This window comes from Marmota marmota, unplaced genomic scaffold, assembly GCF_001458135.2.
Source record: "Marmota marmota marmota unplaced genomic scaffold, marMar, whole genome shotgun sequence".
Taxonomy (NCBI): domain Eukaryota; kingdom Metazoa; phylum Chordata; class Mammalia; order Rodentia; family Sciuridae; genus Marmota; species Marmota marmota.
In genome coordinates, this window is record NW_026000108.1 from 11,758,928 (window position 1) to 11,785,425 (window position 26,498).

Consider the following 26,498-nt stretch of genomic DNA (forward strand, 5'->3'; position numbering starts at 1 on the left):
TGAAGAAAAGTAACTTTCCCAGCATCTCCCAGGTACCAGCTGTGACTTCAGCCAAGATCTGTTCCAACTCAGCCCCTGAGATGACCACTCTGCCATTCCACCCCTACTTTCCAGCCCTGTCTCACCCTTCCCTGAACACACAAGGAACTGCTCACACCCCTGTATGCAGCGCTGACTGCTGACTGCATACATTGTGACTCCCTCCGTCCCATGGAGTCAGTGACCTCCTGAGGACAACCACTGAGGCCAGCCCAGGCTGCTCGCCCTGTACTTGGAAGATGAATGAGCAAACAGATACCATCAGGATGGACAGAGTTCTACGCACTGAGAGGAACAAGGGGACACTGGTCCCAGAAGCAGGCCTGCTTTCCAAGGGGCAGACAGTTGCAGAGGAGTGGCTTTAGGGGTGACATGTTCCACACACAGTCAGCACTCCATGTCTGTGTGTATAGGGGTGGGGGGATCTCCACCCTTGTATCCTGCCAACTGTGGATCAAAAATATTCAGGAATAAAAAAAACACAATAACTGTAAACTGTTTCTGTACTGAACACATACAGAATTTTTTGGTTATTATTCCCTAAACAATATGTATAACAAAGATTTTTATATTGTATTAGGTATTATGCAGAATCTACAGATGATTAAAAGCACACAGAAAATATGCACAGGTTTTATGCAAACTCTGAATCACTGCATATAAGGACTTGAGCATCCTTTGATTTTTGACTCCCCCAGGAGTCCTGGAACCACTCTGCTCCAGGTATGGAGGGACAACTGCCTTGAAAACTCTTTCTGTGGGAGCTCATAGGACTCAGAAGAGAAGACAGTAAGTCTTGAATCTGACCTTGATCTTCAAGGTCATAAAATACCTTCAAAAATCTTGCCCAATCGTGGAGACTAAGAGAGGTCTGGGGTGGAGACTAAGAGAGGTCTGGGGTGGAGAGGGGTAGAGGTCTGGGGTGGAGAGGGGTGGAGGTCTGGGGTTGAGAGTGGTGGAGGTCTGGGGTTGAGAGAGGTGGAGGTCTGGGGTGGAGAGGGGTAGAGGTCTGGGGGTGAGATATGTAGAGGTCTGGGGTGGAGAGGGGTGGAGGTCTGGGGTGGAGAGGCATGGGGCTCAGGAGCCTGCATAGGCTCGGGGCTCTGCAGATAGCACTACTGGTCTGGATTCTCTGCTGCTCTACTTCCCGGCTGCATCACTAAAGGCAGCCACGTGACCTCCACTCACCCAGTTTCCCATCTGTGACATAGTGCTAATGAACCCGGGCGCAGTGGCACACGCCCATGATCCCAGCAATGCCGGAGACTAAGGCCGGAGGTTCGAAAGTCCCAGGCTAGCCTGGGCAACTTGACCCTGACTCAAAATAAAAAATAAAAAGGGCTGGGGGTGTAGCTCTGTGGTAAAGTGCCCCTGAGCTCCATCCCAGCAGAAAGTGCTCAGACAGAACCTCTCTCACATTGCCTGCAGGGCTTGGCTCAGTACTGTCCACCTGTGAGCTATCATTAATCATTGTTCTGCTGGAGACTAAAAATCATTATTATTTTTATATTAAGAACCCCTTGGTAGCAAGCGCCATGGATGAGAGTTTAGAGTTCATTTGGGGCCTGAATCAGTCCCATCCTGGCCCTACACTGACAAATCCCCTGACCTGTGGCTGTGGCCATTTTAAGTTATCATTCCTGGAAGACAAATCTAGAAGGATATGGGTATAATTTCCTCATCCCACATAGACAATAGCCTGTAAACTACCTTGTATATTTTACAAGTTTAAAAGTGAATGTGAACCCGGTGTAATGCCTACCATCCCAGCCACCCAGGAGGCTGAGGCAGGAGGAGGGCAAGGTTGAGGCCAGCCTCAGCAGCTTAGAGGGACCCTGTCTCAAAATAAAAAATAAAAAAAAAATTAAAAAGGGCGAGGGATGTGGCTCAGTGGTAAAGTGCACCTGGTTCAATCCCCAGCATTGGAAAAGACAGAAAGAAAACAAAAAAGAAAGAAAGAAAAAACTGAACATGATCATGCCTTGAAAAATGTAAACAGTTATGGTCTCATAATTATTATTATTATAGTCACAAGCAGGATATTTTAAGAGCCATATGGCTTTAATTAATCATGGATAATAACTGAAGTCATCTTTCCAACCAGGGATAATGCTGGATGCTAAAAATAGCCTGGAGACGAGGGTGGAATACAAAGAAACATCTCTCCCTGTGTCGGGAGCGGAGCAGCGTCTTCCACCAGGAAGCACGTCCCTTTCTTCTTGCTTTCTTGCGACTCCAGCCTTGCCGAGCACAAATTTCCCTGAGGAGTGGTAGCTATCGGTGAATCAGGAAAGATTATTTGCTGCTTACAGCTAATGAGCTCCTCCATTTGCGGCAGTGCAGAGAACCCACCAGATCTTCTGCTCTGACTCCCGAGGCCGAGGGAGCTGCACAGAAGCAGGAGCCTTGCCCACACTGATACTCTTCGCTGCTGCATTTCGAGAAACTCTAATGGCTAAAGGCCAGTCTCCACTCCCCTCCCAGCCTTGGTTGACGGGCATCCTTTCAGGTACTCACCCGTCAGCTCCACCTCATGAGAAATTGCCAAAGATTTCTAAACACTGCCGGAAACTAAAGACCACTTAGAAGGTGCAGCTCTTGCCAATGAGGAACTCTCTGTCATGTCAGAATTCAAATATTTAAATGCACCTACAAAAGGGGTAGGGAGCCGGGCATGGCGGTGCCCTCCTATAATCTCAGTGACTTGGGAGTCTCAGGTAGGAGGGTTGAAGTTCAAAGCCAGCCTCAGCAACTTAGTGAGGCCCTAAGCAACTCAGCCAGACCCTGTCTCAAAATAAAACAAATAATGAAAAGGGCTGGGGATGTGGCTCCGTGGCTAAGCATCCCTGGATTCAGTCCCTGTTACCCAAAAAAACAAAACAAAAGCAAACAAACAAACAAACAAAATGTAGGTAGGCTTTCTCCAAAACATCTTTTCTTCTCCCAATTCCACATATCAAAGGATTTTTCTGTACTAAAAAAAAAAAATGAAAAAGTGTGCGAGAACATACACCTTTAATCAGTCAACATGTATCAGACAGAATCATTAAAAGGCAAAGGAGAGAAAAAACAGGAGGGAGAGAGAAAAAGAAAAAGAGAAAAGCAGAAATCTCAGCAATGCTACCCATTGGGTGCATCTCCCTTTCACATATGCCTCTCTGCAAAACTCCGGAATCTTTAATTATAGCAAAATGCTAGCAGAAACACCTCTTTGTCTTTCAATCTCAAATGTGGCTCTAGACAGGGTTCCCCAGGAGAGGAATAGATATAATTTTATTAGTTTCAGCAAGACACAGATGTGGTTGTTCAGAAGACTTTTCTAAGAGTCAGAAAGAAGAAGGTGGAGAGAAATCCCTGAGACAAATAGTGCAGGCACATTTGATGAATGACCAGAGGGACCCATGAGTCTCAAAGTTTAATGTAGTCGCCTCCTCTGAGGATTTTTTTTTCCTTTTAAGAGAGAAAATGTGAGATGATTATGAACCCTTTATCTTTCACTGTCCCTCAAAACTGCTTAACTAGTTCAGATGACAGAATTTTCAAAGGAGGGAATTGAGAGTTTTCATTAAGTAACATTTAGACCAAAAGCAGAGATCGGTGGAAGCCCAGAGTAAAGGTTACCAACATTTAGGGACCATGTCAGGGAGCTTAGTGGCAAAAAGAAAACCTGGATATATTCTGCTAATGTGGGGCCGGTAGACTGTGTCCACCCTTTGCTAGCAAACTTTGGTGAAATCAGAACGCACTCGGTACTACAGTCCAGAGCAAATCCCAGTGTACCTCTGTGGCAGTTCTTTGCTGAAATCTTTGCAGAGTGGGATTGCCACTTGCCACTTGGGTAGTTGTCCACCTCATTTCCAGGTCAGGATTTTTTAAAAGTGGGCATGCTTCTCTGTTTCTCCTCTCTCTTTGTCCCTCGTCCCCTCCCTCCACTTAATATTTCCTCTGTCTAAAAGTCTAAGCTCTCTGAGATTGGGACTCTAGAGATAACAGAGCTCCAGTTAGAAGGAGTCAGGGTACCTGAATCATCATGTAGAGGAAAATCACTGTCCAGAAACAGCTTCACTGACCAGATGTCACAAGGCAGACATTGACATCGTAAGATCCATTTTGTTACAGCAACTATACTAATCCTTATACACCATTTTTGTAACTGAATTTGAATTGGGATATTTTTGTTTAACATGAATGTTTGATCAAGTTACATAGTTAAAAAATGAAATTTAAAAAAGGCAGCACAATTATCTAACAAACAGGTATGGAGTGCTGATGCATCGCTTGTCCAGGATGAAGGGTGCATTGCTGCTAAGCTTTCTTTCAAACAGAGGAGTTGACGACTAGGCAGACACAATGACTAAACACCAGACCTTGAGCCTCCCACTTCACTTGGGAAGGTGGCTGCAGTTACCCACGCACTTCAGCTAGCGATTTTCTCCCCCTCCTACAGGATTTACAAAGATTCTTTGAGCAAAGCACTTTAATCAAGGTCAGTGCCTCTGGGCTCAAGTGTCTACAAGTCTTGTACCTAAACCATGTCGGTTCCCCAGCTTTGGGAAATGATCTTAAACCTCTTCTGGCCTGTCAAAAAAAAAAAAAAAAGGACTACATGGGAACAGCTGATAAACTGGTATTGATTTTCACAGATCACCCTTGTCAAAAGGATTTATTGATGTGTCAATGCATGTTGTGCAGAGGATCATAGCAGGATGGCTTTGAAGGATTTATAAGAAATCTACGGGCTTTAATACACTCGGCGGTAAATAACTAACAAGTACTGCACACATCGATTCTTGTCATGTGGTCAATGCAATCTTTAGCCCACTAATTGTCAGTATTGACAAACAGTTCATGATCTAAATGAGCAGCTGGACATCCGCTCCGAGTGGACCGCTTCCAAGGGGCGTTTTCCTTGCTCTTCTCGCGGAGCAGCCTCACAGGTAATATGCTCGAGGCAGAGGGGAGGGGAATGTGCGGTAATTAATTCTTCCTCACTGTCAAACATTCTATAAAGGGAGAGGGCAGGAGGATGCAGGAGGCAGACACCCAGGCCATGACACGCGTACGGAGATATCCTTCAACAAAGCTGTGTCAACCGCCCATATCACCCCACCCCAGAGATGTCTAACCTCAGACCCTATCCCACTCCCTACACCAGGACGCAACACCTCCTTGTTTGGGTTGTACTTTATCTATTTACCTTTATCTATCGGGCTATGGTTCATCTTAGCTGTTGCACATAAGCTGGTTATTCTATTTGAGGAGAAGAAGAGTGGTAATAGATTTTATTGTGGCTCATGGTAAAGCACTTGCCTAGCATGCATGAGGTCCTGGGTTTAATTCCCAGAACTGCCAAAAAAAAAATGTTTTGTAGTTAACAAATCTGAGAAAAGTCTTCGTGGGGTACACAGAAGGTCCAGGCACCCCATGGACCCCAAACAGGAATTGCTCTGAGGTTCAAATTCCAGTTCTATCACCTCCCCCCAGCTATGGGGCCTCTCAATCTTAATCTCTCAATACACCCATTCATAATACAAGAAAATAATCTGTTATGGCACAGGTGTGTTGAAATTGATCCATGGGCTGTGCGGAAGACCTAATGTCTACTGTAAAAAAAAATTGTATCATTCTGGATTTCTGAGATCATTTTTTTCCCTTTATTTTGCAGATCTTTAGTTGAGCACTAATTGGCATAAGGTTATCCATGGTTGAGCCCACCAAACCACCAAGTAGAGGCCTGTTCACCATGGCTGCTCAGTTAGTGCTTTCCAAAGCTTGATCAAGTTCATAATCACGGGATGAAACAATACTTAGATCATTTTACTATATTGTTTTTAACCAAGCGTTCAAATATTGGCTAAACTTCTTTTATACTCTTCGTTTTCACGGTATACTCATTAAACTTGAAATAAATCTTTCAGGAAAAGGACATTTACTAGACCAGATTTCCTACAACGATCATCCAATCTGTTATTTCTGTGGCAGTGTATCACATTTAAGTGTAGTTTATCCATCCCTAAATGAATATCTGCTCCCTCTTTAAACACATTGATTAAGTTTGGTAGATTAACCATTTTGCTCCTATCGCAATAAGGACTCATGTATGGAATTATGTCTAACTGTACTGTAAAGCATTCTGTCCTTCCCTGGGGAAGAGAACTACAGATGTCATTAGTATGTGCAGGCAAGACAGCAACGTCAAGAAGTATGCCATGTTTGAAAGTGCATTCTCAAACTTGAAACACCGATGATACAGACATAGAGAATAAGCCTATTGGTTTAATGAACAAAATTATGAGAGCTCATGTGTGCATTTTTGCACTTATGGAAATCTTTCCAATTATTTCCATCAATTATTTCTTTTCTAAGCCTCTGATCCTGCCCCATCATACCTTTATCTTTGTTTTACTAATGGGGGATTTTGAGAATATCACCAATAATCTTAAACGCTGTCCACCTGGATGAAGTCTTCAGTCCCATCTTTTATAACTTCTCACCGTCTTTTCTGATAATTGAGGTTCAGCACACTGACATTAGCAAGGCATAGAGCCACGGTGTCTGGAGACAATGATTGACACTCCATTGTCAGCGATGTAGCTTCTTACGGAAGTGACATCCTGTCTGATCTTACAAATGTCTCCAATGTTCAATTATCACCAGCCATTTGGGTGAGTGACAAGATATCAAGGGGAAATTCTTTCCAGATCACTTTCTCTCCTTCTCTCTCTTCCCTTTTCTCTTAACACAGGAAGGGCTCCTCATTACGATCCAAGGAGCACAGACACCAACTCCTTAAAAGTAGCAGCTAAAGTTTTAACATAGGGTGGCTTTTTTTGTTCCCCCAAACCAAACCCCATCAGATTAGCTGCCATGGGGTGAATTTTCACTCTTCTTTGACCCGGAGGATTAATTTCTCACAGCCCTACAACTACAATCTTCAAAGAAAAACTAGAGCAAAATTCATTTGTTGAGGCTTGAACAAATGAATTAGGTAGATAGATAGGTAATATTAAATAGAAATATTACATAAACATATTTATATTTAAATCAGGAGGAAATATTAGAAATGATAACCATTTTCTGAAGTCTTTGGCTTTAGAAAATAAGCCGATTGTAAGCAAGGATTGGAAAGATTAATTAAAGAGAACAAGAGTATAAAAATAGTATATTTCATTATTATGAAATGCACAACAATAATTGTATTCACCAGAAGCTGTCTTTCAAGGAATACTAAATATTATGCCAACATTTCTTCATTAATCTTTCTGATAATCTTGCAAGATGGCAAGAAAGCAAAAATTACTGCTCAAATATGAGCAATGGGATCTAAAGCACAGAGTAGGATGTCGATAGCAGAACCTCCTGTCACATCTGTGTGCCTCTGTTGACTTGTTTGTACAGTAAGAGGCTCATGTAAGAGCCCAGCAGGCAGTGAGTCTCCGTATGTTTGAGGTGATGTTATCATTACCGTCATTAGAACACAGGACTCAGGGAGGAAAAGTCACCTTCATGTTTCCTCTGGAATGCTCAGTGTTCAAGAGGGGAGTGTGCCTCTCCTCTCCATTCATCAATCACGGACCCTAAGGTAGCACGCTGAACACCTATAAATAGGCTATCCTGCAGTTTATATGGAACTTCTTCACTTCAAAGCACTTTCAGATATCCTGTCTTCTATAGCCTTCCATCAGGTGACGTAAAGAACTCAAAGTTAGGAAGGTTAGTAACAGAGAGAAGGAAGGACCAGAGAGGATGAATGACACACCCAGGGTCACTAGCAACCAGGACAGGTCCAATTTCATTCCTGTGGAGAGCCTCCCACTACAGGGGCATCGGTGCATGTGTGTGTGTTTGGGTTCACTCATGTGTTTATTTACTTGGCTGCCCATATTGATCCCACCTTTCTAATAGCCCTTTGGTTTTCCTTCTGGAAAATCCCTTTCTGCTTAGTGAGTGGGGCTGGTGGAAGGATGAGCAGGGTCCTGTGGCTACTCTTCCAGATTTCCTCTCTTCCTGTCTCAGCGTGGCCATGTGTCAATGAAGAACCTAGATTCCGGTGGAAGGATTCTCTCCCTCAGCACTTTAAATCTGGAATAGCAAGAAACAAGGTGGGGTAAAGGTGATTTTGATCCAGTGGGTGCAGGCGAACAACACCATAAAGCCATTTCTACTGCTAACATCTTAACGTCTAGACCGATTCCCGACCCCCCAGGCCTAGTTCTCAGCCTCCCTCTCACACTCCAGGCAACACCTGTAATCTTCCAATGGTTCATCTTCTTGTTGAAGTCTCACTGTTTTCTGTAACCCAAGAACTTGAGCCGATGCAACCCACTAACCCTTTCTTTCTCTCCTTCATGCCATCAGCAGACACGTTGAGGGCTTATCAAGTACCAGCTGCCATGCTAGGAATGATGGTTTGCACTATAATCAGGGTGAGAAAATCGTAAGCACTTATGAGAGTTTAAAAAAAAAAAAAACCAGACAGGATGAAGTGTCACAATCAGTACAAGTGGTGGGCAGTGGGAAACAGGCGGAGGAGAGGTGTCTGGAGAGAGCAAAACTTGCCACGGGAGGGGCTTCATCTGGCTCCCGAAAAACGGGCAGCCCTTGCAACCCAAAGTTTCCCAACTTCAGAATCTCACACAACAATAGTGCTTTATTCAAGAGCAAGAGGTGATTCCTTCTAAGAAATAATGCCTGTTTTGTGAGAGAGAACTTGGGAGAACATGATTCTACATATTCAGATCACTCAAATATATTATTTAGCATTTGTTCACCTCAACCCTGAGAACTACCACAGAGCAGGAGAACATGAGCTTCACTACACATCTGTAATTGCAAGTCCAAGGCCAAGTATGGTGTTTTCTTACCATTGTCAGATTTATCACTGGATGACCCTGTGAAATCCTGCTGGGTTTGGAACCAGGGCTTTCAGCTGAGACCTTCAACACCGTGTTGGTCAGTACCTAACCAGGCCAAGCACCTCAGATGACAAACCCACCTGTAAACCGTCCCTGATCCTAGTGACCTTGGTGTGGGATGAGAAGTGGGGCACAGGACGTGGAAGAGACTGTTCATTGTTTCTCCTGGATTCAAGCAGGTCTACACAGTCCAGAAGATTTCACTGGGTACTAAGTACCTTTGTTGAAGCTATACAGAATAAATTCAAAGTATTCCTATCTAAGGTTATACGGTAATTATTGAAATCCACTACTGTTACCAGTGAATTCTCTATTTTCCCCATAGTCTGCTTTGTAAGATTTTTTCCTGCCACAAGGCCTTTGTACAGGCTGTGGCCTCTGCCCTTTCCCACCCCTTCTCTTCTTATGTATGAAACTTATTCTTCAAGCTCAATTCAAAGCCACTGCATTAGGGAAGAACCCCTTTAAGAAGCCCTCAATATTAGATTCCAATGACCCTTGCCATCACTCACTCTGCCTTTCCTCTCTAAGGTAACAAAGTTGTCATTACACCCTGGCATAATTGTTGGATGAATGATTACTGTCCAACCGGACTGCAAGTCCTTGGAGGAGCTGTACTTCCACTGTATCATCTTCACTGACTAAACATAAGTGAACAAATGTAAACTTGTAATATATTTATTTTTAAATTTTATTACAGCCAAAGATTATGAAATTTTTCTACAAACCGATCAATTATCTCAATACACACTTCCGATCAACCTCTATCACATATATTATCAATAAAGACCAATGAAGATATCAGTGCATAATATCATTGGACACTTGTCTTCAATCATATCTTCACTTTTAGCCCAGCCACCACCTCATCTATATGACACCTGCATCTTGTACCTATATCCATTCTTCTACTTACACCTTGCATAATTTCTATTGGTTTCGGTGTGCATTGCCTCCAAGACCGTGAACCCCTTTCAGGGAGGGACAACACTTACTTGCTTAGGTGTTTCCATTTCTGAGAATATAACACAATCTCAGTAAATATTTGTTTAACTGAAATGCTCCAATGTCCAAAAAAATTTTTTTTTGGTAGGGGAATTATTGGTATATCAATGGATCCAATTCAAACTCTTGAACTTGACTGTATTTAATCTTACGATCTCATTTCCTTCCCAGCTCACCTTCCTAGTCTCCCCTGAGATGTAATCCTGTTGTCCCCTGTCTTCTACATGATTTAATGCCACAAATATGATTGATGTGCTACTCCACCTCTTGCCTGCATTACTAATAACACTGTTAAATAAGAGTAGACCTGCCACTAAATGCCACGCCAGCCAGTGTCACATCTCTCTGCCCTTGTTTACAATCCTTTCTCTCTTTTACACCCCATGAGGATATTCCAATTTGAATTAACTTTGCAAGTCAGATTTCAAGAGGCCTGAAGACACAGAAAAAAACCCAGTTCACAATCCCAGTCCCCGAGCTATAATCTGAGTCCATGTGCAAAGCCTGCTTTCTTACTATAGAGTAGTAACACAGGGCACCGTGTGCATACAGAGTCCTGTTCTGAGAGCTTTCCATTAGACCTGTACTTTTCCAACCCAAGAAGTAACCATGCATCTATTTTATAGATGAGGAAATGGAGACACAAAGAGATTAAGATTATGATTAACTCAAGTGTTGGGATAATCCATGGTCTCATTAAAAAACTACCCCTAAAATATGGTGGCTTAGAACCACCACCATTTTATTCAATCTTACAACAGAGAGCATCTGTGGCTTGACGGGGCGATTCCCTGCACCATGTGGCATCATATGGTTCAAACTGGGTGGTGTTCAACCAGGTGCAGGGCTGATCTGGAGCATTGGTGTCACCTGAGACCTCCTCTTTCTCTGGACAGTCCCAGGGCCTCTCCACATGGCCCCTTAGCTGGGTAGCTGCATTTTCAAAGGATGGCTCAGCCTCCGAGGGACCAGGGTGGAAGCTGCCTGTCTATCTGAAGATCAGGCCTATTCCTGGCATGGACCACGTTTTGCCCTACATTCTTGGTCAACACACTTATGGGCCAGCCAGAAGGCAGAGAGGAGAAAGAGACCACGCTCTCAGTGGGACAACTCTCCATGAATTCGTGGTCATCCTACTCTGCCCTCTGCCCCATCGACCATTACAGAGAAAGATGACGTCCAGGCAGTTGAGCCAAAACACAATACTGTACTTTCTGGGATTTTTTTTTTTTTTTTTTTTTGGTTAAAACAAAACAGTACTTTTTTAGAAAGTAAAGTAGATAAAGAGCCAGGAATTCTGTCGGGGTGTTTTCACCCATGCCGTCTCAATGACCTCTTAATTGTGTGAGGGGTTAAGTCCCCCTTCACAATGAGCACCCAAGACAGAGAGGAGAGGGAATCTACGCACACAGGACACCAGCCGAACCACGGGGAAGGTTCTGTCTTTTCTTTTTAACTATAGTTTCTTCTTATGAATTTGTAGCTTCATTGATGAGAATGAAGATATTCCAGTATTAAGTAACACTCAGTTTCAAGACAGTTAATTGAACTTGGCATGACCTAAAGGATATAACTCTCCCTCTGGACCTTTGGGTTCCCGTTTGTAAAGTGAATTGCTTGGGCCTCGTTAGTGTTTTCCAAACTGTGTCTTGAAGTCAGTTTATAAAGGTGCAACCATCATTTTTTAAACAAAGTCGCATAACCTAGAAAATAGAGTACATCTCAGGCAGGGAGGACAAATATTTCTTGTGACTATTTGGTTTCACTTGTGGTTGTGTGTGGTGAGGAGGGCGTGCAGGATGGTGACATAAAGTGCATTTCTTGCTGTAGGTCGATAGAGAAAAGAGAAAATTTTCAAAGCCACTGGGCTAGGTGGCCTTTTATGATTCTTTCCGGATCAAAACAATGATTCCGGGAACAGTAATGAGTTCTACCATAAATTCATATAAAGCGTCATTTTGAACAAGATCCTGAAGAAAATGGCTATTCGTTATATTTGACATATTTACCAGCTCATATTATTCTTCAAACCCAAAATACATTCTGTACTTTAGGTAAGTTTTAGTGGAACAAAAAAAAATCTTTCCTGGATCCTCACCTTCCAATCTTTTGGGAAAAAAAATATATCTTCACAATGAATATTTGCAAGACTTAACTCAGGCATTTTGTATTCATTTCAAGTAGTATTTTTTTAAAAATGAAATTTTACTACTTTGAAAGTATTAGAAATATTCTTCCAATTTGGGATGTAACATGAACAATTCAATTTTTATTAAATGTAATGATGTCTAGAAATTAAACCTCAGGAGAATATTTTAAGACACAAGTGTAAGCAAAATTGTATCAATGCTAAATGAATTCAGAGGTTACCAGCTGCAAAATTTAAAAAAGTGATTTAGGCATACGCTGCCATATTTGGGGACTGGATGTGGCAAATGATCCCAGAGTTTCCTTGTATACTGCTATCCCATGATACAGCAATTCTACAAACGCTGACAAACACATTTTCTGAAGCATTAAGAGTCCACATGAATGACCTTGAATGGATGACCTTGTTACTCTGATCTCCTGAATTTTGTTGGTCAGATTTGGGACCAAGCATTTTATTAACCTTTCAAAAAATAATGCAGACCCTTCTTTTGTATTCAGTCAATAAGTAAAATGTGTATTTTTACTCTAAGATACAAGGCACTTGAAGTTGAAAAAATAGAAATTCCCTAAAGTTTTCGAAAATAGCACTCAGCTAAGTAAATAGTACAGGAGAAGCGAAATTCAAATGAAACTTTAGGGGAAAACTATTATTTGTTGAAAAAAATCTAGAAAAGATGTGAGCACCGAGTAGCTATTTTTGAGTTTTCTGATTGCAATTTTTAAGGAACAGATCCACGAGGGCACATTAGCATTTTAAAAGCACTTTTTAAATCATTCATTTGTTCAAACACATTTATTGGGTGCCTAACTTGTGCAGGGCACTGGTCTAAGTAGTGGTAAACAAGACCAGGTTCCCAGAGGTTTACAGCTTAGCTGAGGAAAAGGGAAACAAAGGAATGAGATCCCTGCAGAGGGTGATAAGTGCTAGTGGAGGAAAACCAAGTCCGGAAGGAGCTCGGAGGCTCACGTCAAGGGAACCTCTGAGGAAGTGGCATTGGAGCTGAGACCTCAATGGCAGGAAGGAGTCAGCCCCTTGCAAACCTGCAGCTGAGCCACCCCCCAGTGAACTTGGGGCAAGGACCTCCAGAAGAATGTGCCTGGCATTTTTTTCCAGGAGCAATGATATGGCACCAGGAGAGGCCAGTGTACCCAACTCGTGAACACGCTGCCCTCCCCATAAACAGGCTGCACTCAAAGAGCTCATTCTTCTGCCTTCTAGCCCAATCCCTTTCGGTTCCAAATTTTCAGGAAGAAAAGGGAGAATTGAAGCAAAATACAGGAACATTGTCTGCATAGAACATACTCAGAACGGACTGATAATTTTAAAATCTTATTCTTAAAGTCACTTTAGGATAAAAGTGGTAATATTTGATTGTAGAAGGGATTTTTTTTTCTTTCTCTCTTCAGCCTAATTTCTCTAAATGCCAAATTTTCAATAGCAGTGATCTTGTCATTTTCTAAATATTTACAGGGCTTTTTTTGGAAAAAAAATCCTTAATTATTATTAGATTTTTTAATGAGTTAATTAACCACCAATTGCTTAATAGGTGCAAAATTTTTTTAAAAAAAAACTATTTTCATCAATAGAGAATGTACAAAAGTTGGAGATAATTTTTTTCGAAACATTTCATCCTTTAAGCACTTTCTTATGTGGTTTCTAACCCCACTATGTAGGCCACTGATTCTAAGGACAGGGAAGGGTGGGTGCAGGTACAGAATGGAGGTAGAGGCATTGATCCAACCATCCTGAGATCTCAGCACAGTGTTTCCTTATCAAGACTGCCAGAAGACCCTCATTGTTATACAAAATTACATATAAGAGGTTGTGAGGGGGAAGGGAAAAAAAACCAAGGGAAAGAATTAAATTACAACAGATGGGGTAGAGAGAGAAGATGGGAGGGGAGGGGAGGGGGGATAGTAGAGGATAGGAAAGGTAGCAGAATACAACAGTTACTAATATGGCATTATGTAAAAATGTGGATGTGTAACCGATGTGATTCTGCAATCTGTATTTGGGGTAAAAATGGGAGTTCATAACCCACTTGAATCGAATGTATGAAATATGATATGTCAAGAGTTTTGTAATGTTTTGAATAACCAATAAAAAAAGTAAACAAAAAAAAGACTGCCATTTTTCAAAAAGGTTGAAAATAGCCACAGTTTTCAAAATCACTGGACTTTTATGTAGAATATTTGAATCTTACCCTCAGTGTCTGAGAGTAGAAACCACACCAATTTAAAAAAAGAAAAAAAAAAAAAAACAAAGAAACATGATCAAGGTTGGAGGCTAGGGATGTAGCTCAGTGGTAGAGCACTTGCCTAGTATACATGAAACTCTGGGTTCAATCCCAGCACACCCCCCCCCAAAAAAAAAAAAAAAAACCCAAGAATTTATAAGGTAAAACCACTAGGCAAGTTGCCCACATTGCTCTGTGCATGATTCTCAACCCTGGAACTCCTGCCTCTGTTATTAAATAATGGATTTAGAGCTGCAGGGAAGGAGGCCTCCAACTCATCTCAGATTTGAGGTTTGGGACATGGTATCCTCTCTTTCTGGAATGTTCTGACTTGGATTTTTCCACAGATGAGTTAGTTGGCTTTGGCCCCAGAAAGACCTTGACTTCAATCTTAGCTCTGCTTCTTAGGAGCTTGTCACTCGGGGGTCTCATTTGGAAAGCAACATTAAAAGAGGGCATAATAAGACTCTAAGAAAAGGTTCAATGGGATAATCCATGTTTCCCTGTCCAGGTGCAGCTGAGGTGCTACCTGAGTCTCAGGTTTGCCCTGTGCATATTCACAATGACTTCCATAGTCGAATCTGGGGTAAAAGAACTTGAGGTTGACAGGTTAATAGAACATTGTGTGGCGGAGGCAGCCGGGCCTACTGGCCGTGAGTTTTGGAGGAAGCACATCAGTTGGTTGCTAATGGCCATGTCTGGTGGGAGATAGCCTCAAGACCTTCCATTGAAATTTTTTTTTCAGGTCTCAGTTTAGATATATTCTCTCAGAGTCTGGTCTTCTCACACCCTCTGTGTAATCTTAGTTCTGTCTATTCTGAGCTCACGTATTAACAGCCAGAATTTACTGAGCACCTACTGTGTGCTGGGCAACAGTCTACTTTATCCTCATCACAGTGCAATTAAGTTACTGTTGGTGTTTTTCCCCAGATCACAGAGCTACTAAAGTGAATGAGGATCAGGATGCTGGAGTGTCTACTCTGGCACAGCAGGTAAGCCTGGCACACCCTGCTAATCCATCGTATCCTGCACAGCCTAAGCAGGATTCTTAGCACAGCTGATCCAAGCCCACTGTGTGTGTCTTCCTGGGCAGCGGAGCTCCAAGGGGTGAGGCCCACATCAGTACATCACCAGTGAACTGTCGCAGTCCGATCTGCACAGGACAACAATACATTCAGGAATGACTATTCCCCAGCCCTCGTTTACAGATCAGAGCAGGAAAGCTTTAGTGACCAGCCTATCGGGCAACGCTGAGACTAGAAAGTGGGTCTCCTCTTTCTCTCCATTCCAGCAGGCTAGTTCTTGGGTTGGTTCCTGCCCGACACCATATCCCTCTGGACATCTTCTCCCTCAAGTCACAGCCCCCAATCTCATCCCCAGCCAAGTTTCCCTGAACCTGACTTAGTGTTTCAGTCTGATGAGAGTTTTAAATACATAATGGAAAAAAAGGGAGGAGCCTTGAATACAAATCCATCCAGATGGAGCTCGGATTCAGGCAGGCTGCTAGCCACACCAGGAGTAAAGCCCACACCCGCAGTACCAGGCTTCATAATTACCTCTCTGGCTGAGGCTCCAGGAAGCTATACCTTTGAACTAAGAAAGAAAAACAAATAAATAAATAACCAGCTCTGCTGATTAGCAAGGTACTGCAGCTGCCGGAAAACCTCCCATATCGAACTTTCGGTCGAATCAGCATCCCTGATGTTTGTTTCTTCTTCCAGCCGAGATGAAGAGAAAACTGAATTGTGCTTCTAGTGTACAATCTTACCTAATTATGCCAGCTGATCACTTAAAAGTAATGTTTGCACACAGACCAGGAAGATGCTTACAAGAACCAGCTGGTTGATAAAGGCTATAAGTGAGGATTTGATTCCTTTTCAAAGAAGTGTTAACTATTTACATCTATTTTTAAACACAGCAGCACAACACGAGTTACTGTGCCGCCCTGTAAAGTGATTCTGCACTCAAGTTCCCGGGGGCAGGCGAATTTAGGAAGGAACTAATCCACCTGTAAAAGTGTGACACCACCATTCAGGGCTTTGGGACATCTGTTTGGGGGAGGACACACTATTATCCTCTGGTTTTAGACACAAATGAAAGATGGGTTCAGAGTTATTGGAGGACAGATGGTATTGTATGATTGTATGTGACTGTGTGGTTGTGCATGGTGTGTGTGTGTGTGTGTAAGGGGTGTGTTCATGCACAAGTGCTCTCCTACAAAGCACAATGGTATGAACCAATCATCACTAGTTTGTGAACTTCAGAGACCTGAGTGAGTATATCAATGCCACACACCACACATGGCCGAGTTACTTCACAGGCTGTTGGGGTGAGTCTATGAGATAACACATGTGAAAGTCATGCACAGATGCTCTCCCCAGCCCAGACAAGCTATGAATAATGCATGACAAATATGCAATGTACCACGTACGAAGACCTAGCTCAAAATGTTCTTATCTCTCCCACATACTATAGTAAGTATATTATTTGCTCGTTTTATTACACCTGAAGAATAGTAAATGCCTTTGTCCAAGGGCAAAGTGGAATTTGAACCTACACCAGTGGAATCTCAACTTTGTTTGAATCCCCAAACCAATGTTCTTAACCATGAATCCCCCACCTCACCAAGTCCATCCCTCAACTCCCCTCACTTGCCAATTTTAAGCATCCTACACCCATTCAGTTTCTGAAATGCTTGTCCCAGTGTGGGTGTTCACTTGAACACCCATGAGTTTTTAAGGGTGAAAAGGGATTTCCTTAACAGGATGCAAAGTTCTTGAGTGTCAACCATATCCAGGCCCCAGCCTGGGTACCAGGGATGTGTCAGTAAATGAGATAGTGAGCATCTTAAGCTGCTTAGGCCACTCAGTATGGAGTCAGACATGCTGAGAGCACCTGAGTGGCACCTGGCATGAGGTGCTGAATGAACCTATGTTATGCAGTAGGAGCTGAGCCACTGACCTCACCTAGAAGTTCAGAGAATTAGGAGTTCAGTTCAAGCTGCCCGGAGGAGAGACTGCAGAGAGCATCTCTGAAGGATGTGCAGCTCACCTGGCAGGTGCTGGAGGAAGGACACTGCAGGGGAAGTGACCTGTTGCCCCAATCTAGTGGGACTTGCTAAGGACATAGAGTAAGCAGTTCCAATCTCTCTTCTGAGATATGGACCATCAATGTGACTCATACATTCAAAGATGTATGGAGCATTTACCAAGAGAAGATATAAACCACAAAGAACAAATAATAGCAAAAATGACAACTCTGAGAGAGAAGCTAGGCTTTCCCAGATTACTGGCTCAAAGTGTGAGGAGCTTTTGAAGACTGTGACCTTTCCCAGGATTCTGAATCCCCAAGGCAAGTATAATACTTTGAACATATATTGGCCATATGCAGTGCATGATTCAGTAGCTTTGGGTGACCACATGATACCCAAACCCCGTCTGATACCTTGGCAGCGAAGGAAAGTTCTCCTTCCAAATGGAGAAAGGAATGACGTGGGGATTTAATTCTGCCCACATGGTGAGATGGAGAGCCACCACGCATCACATTTGCAGGTGGCTGCTCTGACACAGCAGCAGACGTCACTGCTAGCTCTAATGCCTTCCTTGGAATGATGTTTGCTCACTGGTACTTTTCCAGTACCTGTGACATCAACCACACTGTAGATGCAGGGGATGAATGAGCTGATCACTACTCTGTTTTTACTGAGCTCGGAATTACCAGGCTTCCTGCAGCTCACCCCATCAAGAGGAGGGGCCTGTGAGAGGAAATTGATTGATTGGCCTCTCTAGCAAAAAAACAAAAACAAAAACCTGAATCCAGCCCAGCAGTTCTGGGCAATGGACTTCACTCTCCGTGATTTGTTTTCCTCACATCTATTTCAAGGGGTTTTATTAGAATTAAATGATATAAGACATGCTATATATGGGCAAATTCTTTCCCATGATTTCTAATAAATAGCAATTTCCCTTTTGTTTTCTCTAGGAAGACTTAACTTAATTAAAGTACCTCAAATGTAGTTTATTAATCACCTATGAAACTCATTTCATCTGTGTATATATGGGTGACACCGCACACACATATTCATTATGTATTATCATTATATGCAATCATTATGTGTATGTAAATCAGTAATATTCCAGTAATATTGGTTTAGCCCTAATGTTTATCTATCTAATCTACTTATGCATTATTATAGATTAGATACAGAAATACGTAGAGAGAAGACAGATAAATAGTTATAACAGTAAAACTAAAAATAATATTCAGAGCATAATTGGACAGACTGATTTTAAATCACACACTTTCACAAAATGAAAGTCATCGGAGCACATTCAGTCCCTATAATTCAGTATCTGTAACCTTGTAGGTCGTCTTTATTTCAATGTAAGCAAAATCAAAAGGACAAAAATCAAATTCCGTTTCAGAGACCTTGGCCAGGTAAAACTAGGAAGTACACATTACATTCCCAGGGGTCTGATCTGTATTTCTTATTTCCACAAATTTGTAAATACTGAAACTTCTGCCCCCTCCCCCCAAAATATGAATATTCACCAGTAATGAAGGATCAGATTGTTATGCAAAAGACATTGTCTCTCCTGGTGCATTTGAAATTCCCATGGCCTCACTCTGGTGAGCAAGACTCCTCCTGCCTGAGGGCTTTGTAAGACAGAGTTCTTCACCATGCATTTCCAACGCCTGCTAAACCTTAGCTCTCATGTTCATGGAGAAAAGGGTAAATCCTCTTCCTAAGCCCATTTATGATTTATTAGCTTATTCATTTGTGTGCAAATGCTTGAGAAATCTGCTTTTTTCAAAAAGCTTAAACATTTTGGACAGGACCAGGACTAAAAAAAGAAAAAGAAAATATGAAAAAAGAACCCAGAAGGTATGTTTAAATTCCAGGGGAAAGAGCCAGTTGAGGCATGGAGACCGACATTTGAACTGCAACCACCCTACAAGTAATTCAAGATTGATTAAATACTGAACTGGGCTTGATTGGTGTAGAGGTTCAATCATAATCATGATTCAGAGACAGGAACCTAGTGGAAGATTCCTCCGTGAGAACCTGGAGTCAAAAAAGAGCAAACCAGTTGCACAGAAAAGACATTTAGAGAATTCTCATTTGCTATTCATTCTGTCATCCTTAAAGGGGTGCTCATAAAATGAACCACCCCCACCACCAGGAAACAAGAAACCGAATCAATTTTGAACAACCAGTAATTAAAAAAATAAATTAAAAAAAGAAACCGAATCAGGAGTTGTGCTTTATGGATCAATCGATCCTTGAAGGCATTCCCTTCCCCTTCCTGAGCAGAGGGGAAGTTGGGCGTGGGTCAGCATTACTGACAGCTGGACACCAGGGTGGGGAAGAGAGGCAGTTTGGAGGGCCCGTCTCCAGATTGAGGTGGGAGAATCAAGCAGTACACCAGGACGAGAACGAGGATAAAGATTATGAAATGTCTACAATTCTGACGCTCTGCACTGGCTTCCAAAGACTTTCAATTTAGTTCATAAGATTTATTAAGCAGATTAGTGTTGAAGAGGCCTTTTTATTTTTTGGAAACACATTTTTTATTATATATCTGTACATATAAATAACATCTGGAATGTGACTAGATCACAAAAATTCTTGTCTGCTTACAGTTCAATATTCACATTTTGCCTAAATGGCAAAATCGACAATATTACCTCGTTCTTCTTAGTGCAAAACTCTGCACATATGTCACTGTTTTGACAATTAAAGGGGGAAAAGCACCAAGCAGTATCACAAAGATTCATGGAAAAGCCCCGGAGTTGCCAGCATCTGGGTCCGGGTCCAAATGACGCATCCAGAGTGGGTGGACCTCCAGACCACTTGGTGATTTCCCAGCCTCTCACCTCCTGACCGACACCAACCCCTGCATTTGGCAGAGGGTACAGCTGATTTTCTCCTGACTCTGTGTTGTTGATACGTTTGCACTTCCTGTCTCTTCTTGGAATGTTTCTCTTGCTCCACCCTCTACTTCCACTAGGCCATTTCCTTTCCCCTCCTGTCCCAAGTTTTCATTTCCTCCCCTTCCCCAGGATGCTGCCATCTGCTCTCCCTGACTCCACCCCTCCCTTTTCCCAGAGCCACACCTCAGTTCTCATAGACGCTCCTTGTGCCATGTTTGTATGATTGAAATGTCAAGCCATTATCTTAGGACAAAAAAAAATATCTAAACTTCTAATCTAACACCCCAGGCCCACCCCTCCAGCTGGTGCCCGGCAGGGTTTCTATGCCCACACTTCCTCACGGAGCCCGGTGGACAAAGTGGTTTCTCCTCTGCCTCCGCCCTTCTGTGTTATGAGAAGTTCATTCACACTGTTCCCTTAGTGCCCCATACGCTTCCCTCCATCTCCAGCGTGTCTTTCTGGACACTTCTGGGTAGGACGGGCCTCTCCTTCCAGCCTGGAATGTATAACCTCCCCTCTGGGGTTTGTGCTTGGTAACCAGATTAGAAGCAAAATCCATGAGCATCATTTTAGCAGTGGGAGACTTTAAAAAAAAAAATGTGAGAGCCTCACAGATTTGTATTGTATCTCTCCCAGGGTTTGGACAGTGCCTTGCTGGTGAAAGATATTGGGCATAGTATAATGACAGTGGAAAGGACAAGCCCAGGAACTTTCACCTTAGAATTAGGGCAGGACCCTATGCACTTTAAAATCCATCTGAAAATGACAGGAAAGCCAAGGAAAAGGGGCAACCTAAAGGGTCAAAGGTCCTGTAAAGGGTGAAATCAGAGAGATACTTCAGTGAATTTTTTGAAGATTGTTATGGTTTAGATGTGGTGTTCCCCAAAAGCTCACGTGTGAGACAATGCAAGAAGGTTCAGAAGAGAAATGAAGGGGTTTTACGAATTTTAACCTCATCAGTGAATTAATCCCCTGATAGGGATTAACTGAGTGGTAGCTGAAGTGGTGGGATGTGGCTGGAGGGGGTGGGAATTGGGGCGTGGCTTTGGGGTGTAGATTTGTATCTGGCAAGTGGATTCCTCTCTGCTCTCCGATCACCATGTGAGCTGCTTCCCTCTGCCACACTCTTCCACCATGATGTTCTGCCTCACCTCCAGCCCTGAGGAATGGAGCTGGCTGGCTGTGGACAAAGACCTCTGAAACTGAGCCCTAAATAAACTCCTTCTCCTCTACAGTTGTGCTGGTCGGGCCCTTTAGTCACAACAGCAAAACAGGTGACTAAAACAAAGATGAAAATTAAACGGGGAGAGAGTGATATCACTATTAAAAGTGGAGAAACCTGGAACACCACAGCTTACAGAAAAGGACCCGAAGGGAAGTGAGCCAGCTTGTGGCACAGAACCCCAGGAAGGCTCTGAACTTGGAAGTGTGTCTGATGATGGTGGTTGAGCATGGAGTTGGATGCAGACTCTGTTGACAGAGCTCTTGTGCCAGGCCCCTCTCCTTCCAACCTACGACCCCACCTGCCCTGACCACAGCAGGTCTCACACACCCTAAGCAGAGAGTTGGAAAGTTCTTATTAAGAGCAGCCAGAAAACTAAGGAAGAAAGAGCTCTGGAAACTGTTATGTGGGTCACCCCAGGGAAAGAAAACGCAAGCTGTCAATCAATGGGTGCTGACACCCAAGGGCAAGAGTCAGCATTAGGCTTGGAAGCAGCTTTCGGCATTTCGAGTTTAATATAAGGATAATCAAGGATCCCCAGATTTAAACAAAATTCTCAACATGAAACACAGAAAGCGACAAATACATGAGGGGGAAAATCAAACAAAAGAGGCAATTGCAGGAAACAAAAGAAAACTTTGGGGGAAACATACACACACACACACTCCATTTCACTTCTTTAAGCCTCATGTCCATATGCTGCTTTAACAAAATATGTGTCAATATAAAATAGAGTACCTTCTTGGGAGTATAATAGATTTGGGTTTAAAATACAATTTCCATGGTTAAGACCTATGAGTGGTATTCTCTCTCTCTAACCTCGATTTGGCATCCATGAAATTTCTGCGGTAATATACACGGGGGATGTTCAGAGAATTAAAAAAAAAAAAAAGTGATGTAACACAATGTATATGTTCTATGCTAAATAAATGATTTAGGGAGGTTTTTATCATCAAGAGTTCTCACTATTTTTTGGAACTGCAGACCCCCTGGAAATCTTGATAAAAGCTATGTATCCCTTGACTAGAAAAACAAATACACATGTGAATAGAGACAAGATTTGATACATAATTTCAAAGAAATCTCAGACTCTTTGAAGGCCAACCCCCACCCCCACCATTTAAATAGCTGATCCACATGAAAAAGTGTTTGAGGGCAAGAATATTCCTTTTCATTTCTTTTAAATCAACTAGAATGCTCAGGATAAAAGGCAAGTCAATGAGCAGGGTAAGAAGTGCACCTAACTCTGCCTGTGCCAAATGGCGATGATTCTCCAAGAATAACAGCAGAAGTATGCCCAACCCAAGGAAGGCCAGCGGTAACTCCCCAAGAGGGTCTGTCCATTTGGTCCAGGAGGGACGATGGCTGATCCAATTAACCTGTGCCGACCTCAGTCCTGATGATGCTTTTAATTTTCCATGGCTACTGGGTTTGGGATAGAAGCTCCTGATGGTTTCTAGCAGAGACAGAACACAGAAGACACTGTTTTCTCCTGCGAAAGGGCAAGCGCTTCTCCTAGAGACACCTAGCAGCCTTTCCCCAGGAAGGACTCCCTGCCTGCATGGATCTGTTATTGAGCAATGGAGCATTCAGGAAGCATTTGGGTAATGAGATTGAAGGAGAGATACAGAACTTGAAGCCACACTGACCTGGATTTGAATCCTGGATCCATTACTTCTAAGCTTGTGACCTTAGGCAGCTCATTCAGTCCCTTTTGTTCTGCTATTTGAGTGCAAACAGCATGAGAATAGACCACTTTCCTTAGTAGGGTGGGACAACACAAAGAGGCAGGTATGACTGGAGCCTTGTGAAGAAAATCCACATACAGATAAAGTCAGTTAGGGGTGGAGCCCATCCTACAGACCTCAAGCAAAGATTTAGGTTGTCTTCTGAGACATATGAGAAGCCATTGGAGGATTTTAAAAAGAGGAGAGACCCGATCTGGCCTCATTTTCCCAAGCCTTCTCTGGCTCTAAGGTGAAGAAGACTTTGGAAGCAGAAGCGGAAGTCCCATGGGTGGTAGCTGCACAATCCTGGGACAGCACGTGCTGGCTTGGACATGCACAGTGAGAGGAGGGTGCTGGGGAGAAGGGTCAGAGGCAGGATCTCCAAGGTGCACTCCTGGATGTTAGGAGGAAAGAAACCACAGAGGAACCCCAGTAGCCAAGGACAGCATCATCACACCAACCTGGCTCATGATCTAAACAATGTGCCAGAGCAAAGATGCCTGCTCTTGTTGGCTTGGGTTGTAGTTGGATACAGGATTGCCCAGAAAAACAGTGAGACCATGGAGTCCAGTTTCCCAGCAACTACACATGACCATGTAACCAAGTGTGGCCGATGGGACATTAGTAGGTGTACTTCTACTGGCATCCCCTGGGACATGGGGCATGCTGACCCAGTCATGACCTGAGCTGGAAGAGTAATCTGGGATTATATTGAGCAAAACTTGCAGCAATCAGGTGGGAAAACTTGGTCTCTGCTGAGCCTGGCGCATCCACAGGAGCCCTCGATTGCAGGCCTCCACAGTAAAAGTTCATAAAAAAATTTTGTTTTTCAATTTGTATAAAACAATTTATTTAAAATAATAACACTATTATTTAACAGTAACACTGTTATGTATTCTGTTACTCACAGCTGAACCTAATAGTAGCTGTCAAAAGATAATACAAATAGTAACATTAATACATTTATTAAGTGTTTGCTGGGTCCTGGGTCATGTGGAAAGAACTTCACATATATCCTTTTCTTTCAAGTTCATGACCCCAAGATGCAGGGGTGGTCATCACGTCATTTAACAGACAGCAAGACTTGTCCTGGGTCACTTGCAGGCTTCTCCTTAGCAGAGCTGGGTAATTAGAATTTGACAAACAGGACATACTAATGGGTCATGGTGAGGACATCCTAATGAAATTAAAGGGGAAGGATATTGATACTCTTATCTGGCAGCATTGCATTCTGACTTTTTAGGTGGACATAGAAATATGGAAGAATTCATGTTGGATTCCTTAAACCAGATTAAGTCTTTAAGGTGCAACTTCTCCAGAAGAAACCTTGATGAGTTTTGCGTATGCTGAGCACATTGACACTGACTCCACTTTTGCAGAGTTACTTCCAATTTTATAATGAAATAAAATTACACAGCCTGTCTTGAAACTGATTAGAATAGAGATCAGTAACTGAGCAGGAATTTTTGAGCTGAATTTTAACAACCTACCAGCAATGCTGTGGGAAAGGCTCCTCCCAGACTAGGATCATCAGATTCCAGGAACCTCTGTAAGAGCCACCAATACTGCTGATAAATGGGGAAACAAATGACCCAGGAGTTAGCTGGGGTGAAAGCAGGAACATCCTACTTTCCTAGAAAGCAAAACTGCAAAACCATGTGAATATTCTGTACGTTGTGGAACCCCCAAAATTTTGCCATTTACTGAGTACCTATACCACAGGATCCCACGAATGAATCTGACATTCATGTTTTATTCATAGGAAAACTGAAATTGAAATGATAATTTGTAAAAAGAACCAGAACTAAACCCTTTCCCCTTCCAATGCTCAACTATAGGACAATATTTATTTAGTTATTTTTAAAACACACTTTTATGTAAATCCCAGAGCCATAATAGTTTGAAAAAGAGAAATCAAATATGCTTAGTAAATAAGAATAGAAAAGTTGAGAAGGAAAGGATTGGCTTTAGTGTGAGGAAATAGAACACTAGAATGGCTTAACTGAAAGTTGGAATTTTATATGTAAACTCTAAAAGAGCTCCGGGGAACCCCTGTTTGATGAATGGTTAGGGTCAACGGACTGGAACGTTGGTTCGGAAGGAGATGGTTATGACTGTGGGCGCCCTTACAGCGCAGTGTCAGTCCAGACCTGGGACATGCCCCATCTCGCCCCTACTCACCTTCACCAAGGTGGGGTGAAGGTTAACAATAGATAGAAACAAAAAGTCAGGGAGTCGTTGGCTTCCTGTTTTCCAATTTGGCAAATTTTCCTTCTCCATCTGGACATCAAAGCCCTTCAGACTTGGACCTTACCATTGCCACTTGCCGTGGGTCTCTGGGATAAGCTGGCAGCCCTCACCATTCAGAGACAGGCCAAGCTTATCCATGTGGCCAGCTCCTCCCTTCTTATATGGCGCTCCTGGACTTAAACACCCTTCTACCATTTTCCCTTCCAAGTCATTCACACCTTCCATTTACCGAGTTGCCCCTAGGTGCCAATCCTCAGAGTGTGACCCACATGGAATCATTTAATCCTTAGGACAGTGTCCTCATTCTACAGACGACATCACAGAGGCTCATAAAATCTAAATGACCCCACAACAGAGGGGCATTCCCAGATTCTGAACTTAGCACTTTTTATAAGCAAACCCAGATACTTTCCAGTTTGTTGGAAGGTCCAATTAATTAGAACTCAGTAGCTGTTCCTGAATCATTGTTAGCCCTCATGGTTGGTTAATCTTGTAAGCACGCTCAGCTGCTCTATAGCCATTACCTGCCCAACACAATTCCATCCCTCCTCTTTTGTTTCCCAAACAGTTTCTAGTCCAGACTTGTGTGCACCCCGATAGTGTAGCAGAGGCGGGAACTGGTCCATGGAACAGTTCAGTTCAGTGCTGAGATGCTGGCCATGTACTGTCAGCACAATCTTAGGCAATTTGCCTAGCTTCAGAAATGTATCTATCTTGGAAAACTACCATATATAGTTAATAAAATGGCACAGGTAAACTACTAAATGCCATGCCAGGCACACGGTATATGTTAAAGAAATGGAATGATAGCTGCTATTATTCAGGTTGAGGCCTGTGGTTGACTGTTACTGTAATCACCCTCAATAAATCACACCTCCTGTATCATGCCTTGGTGTAGTCTTATCCCACACTGACCCTGGGCTTGGCTATGTGGTGATCTGGTTTGATCTGTGGAATGTTAGAAAACAGAATGGAAACACAGATTGAAAAGTCCTTGGCACATCCGATGGCATCCTGG

At 42.8% G+C, this 26,498-nt stretch overlaps 1 protein-coding gene across 17 annotated transcripts in view; it reads right to left on the reverse strand.

Annotated features, from left to right (window-relative positions):
• Positions 1 to 26,498, reverse strand: part of Ldb2 (LIM domain binding 2) — a 343,612-nt gene that overhangs the window by 256,817 nt on the left and 60,297 nt on the right. For 9 of the 17 annotated variants that reach the window (XM_048784244.1, XM_048784243.1, XM_048784232.1 and 6 more), the window contains exon 2: positions 24,721 to 24,798. The exons of 7 other annotated variants lie outside the window; for them this stretch is intronic. In XM_048784244.1, coding sequence (XP_048640201.1) covers positions 24,721 to 24,798 — 78 coding nt within the window. The remainder of the gene's footprint in view (positions 1 to 24,720; positions 24,799 to 26,498) is intronic. One more of the 17 variants, XM_048784233.1, reaches the window with a different exon arrangement.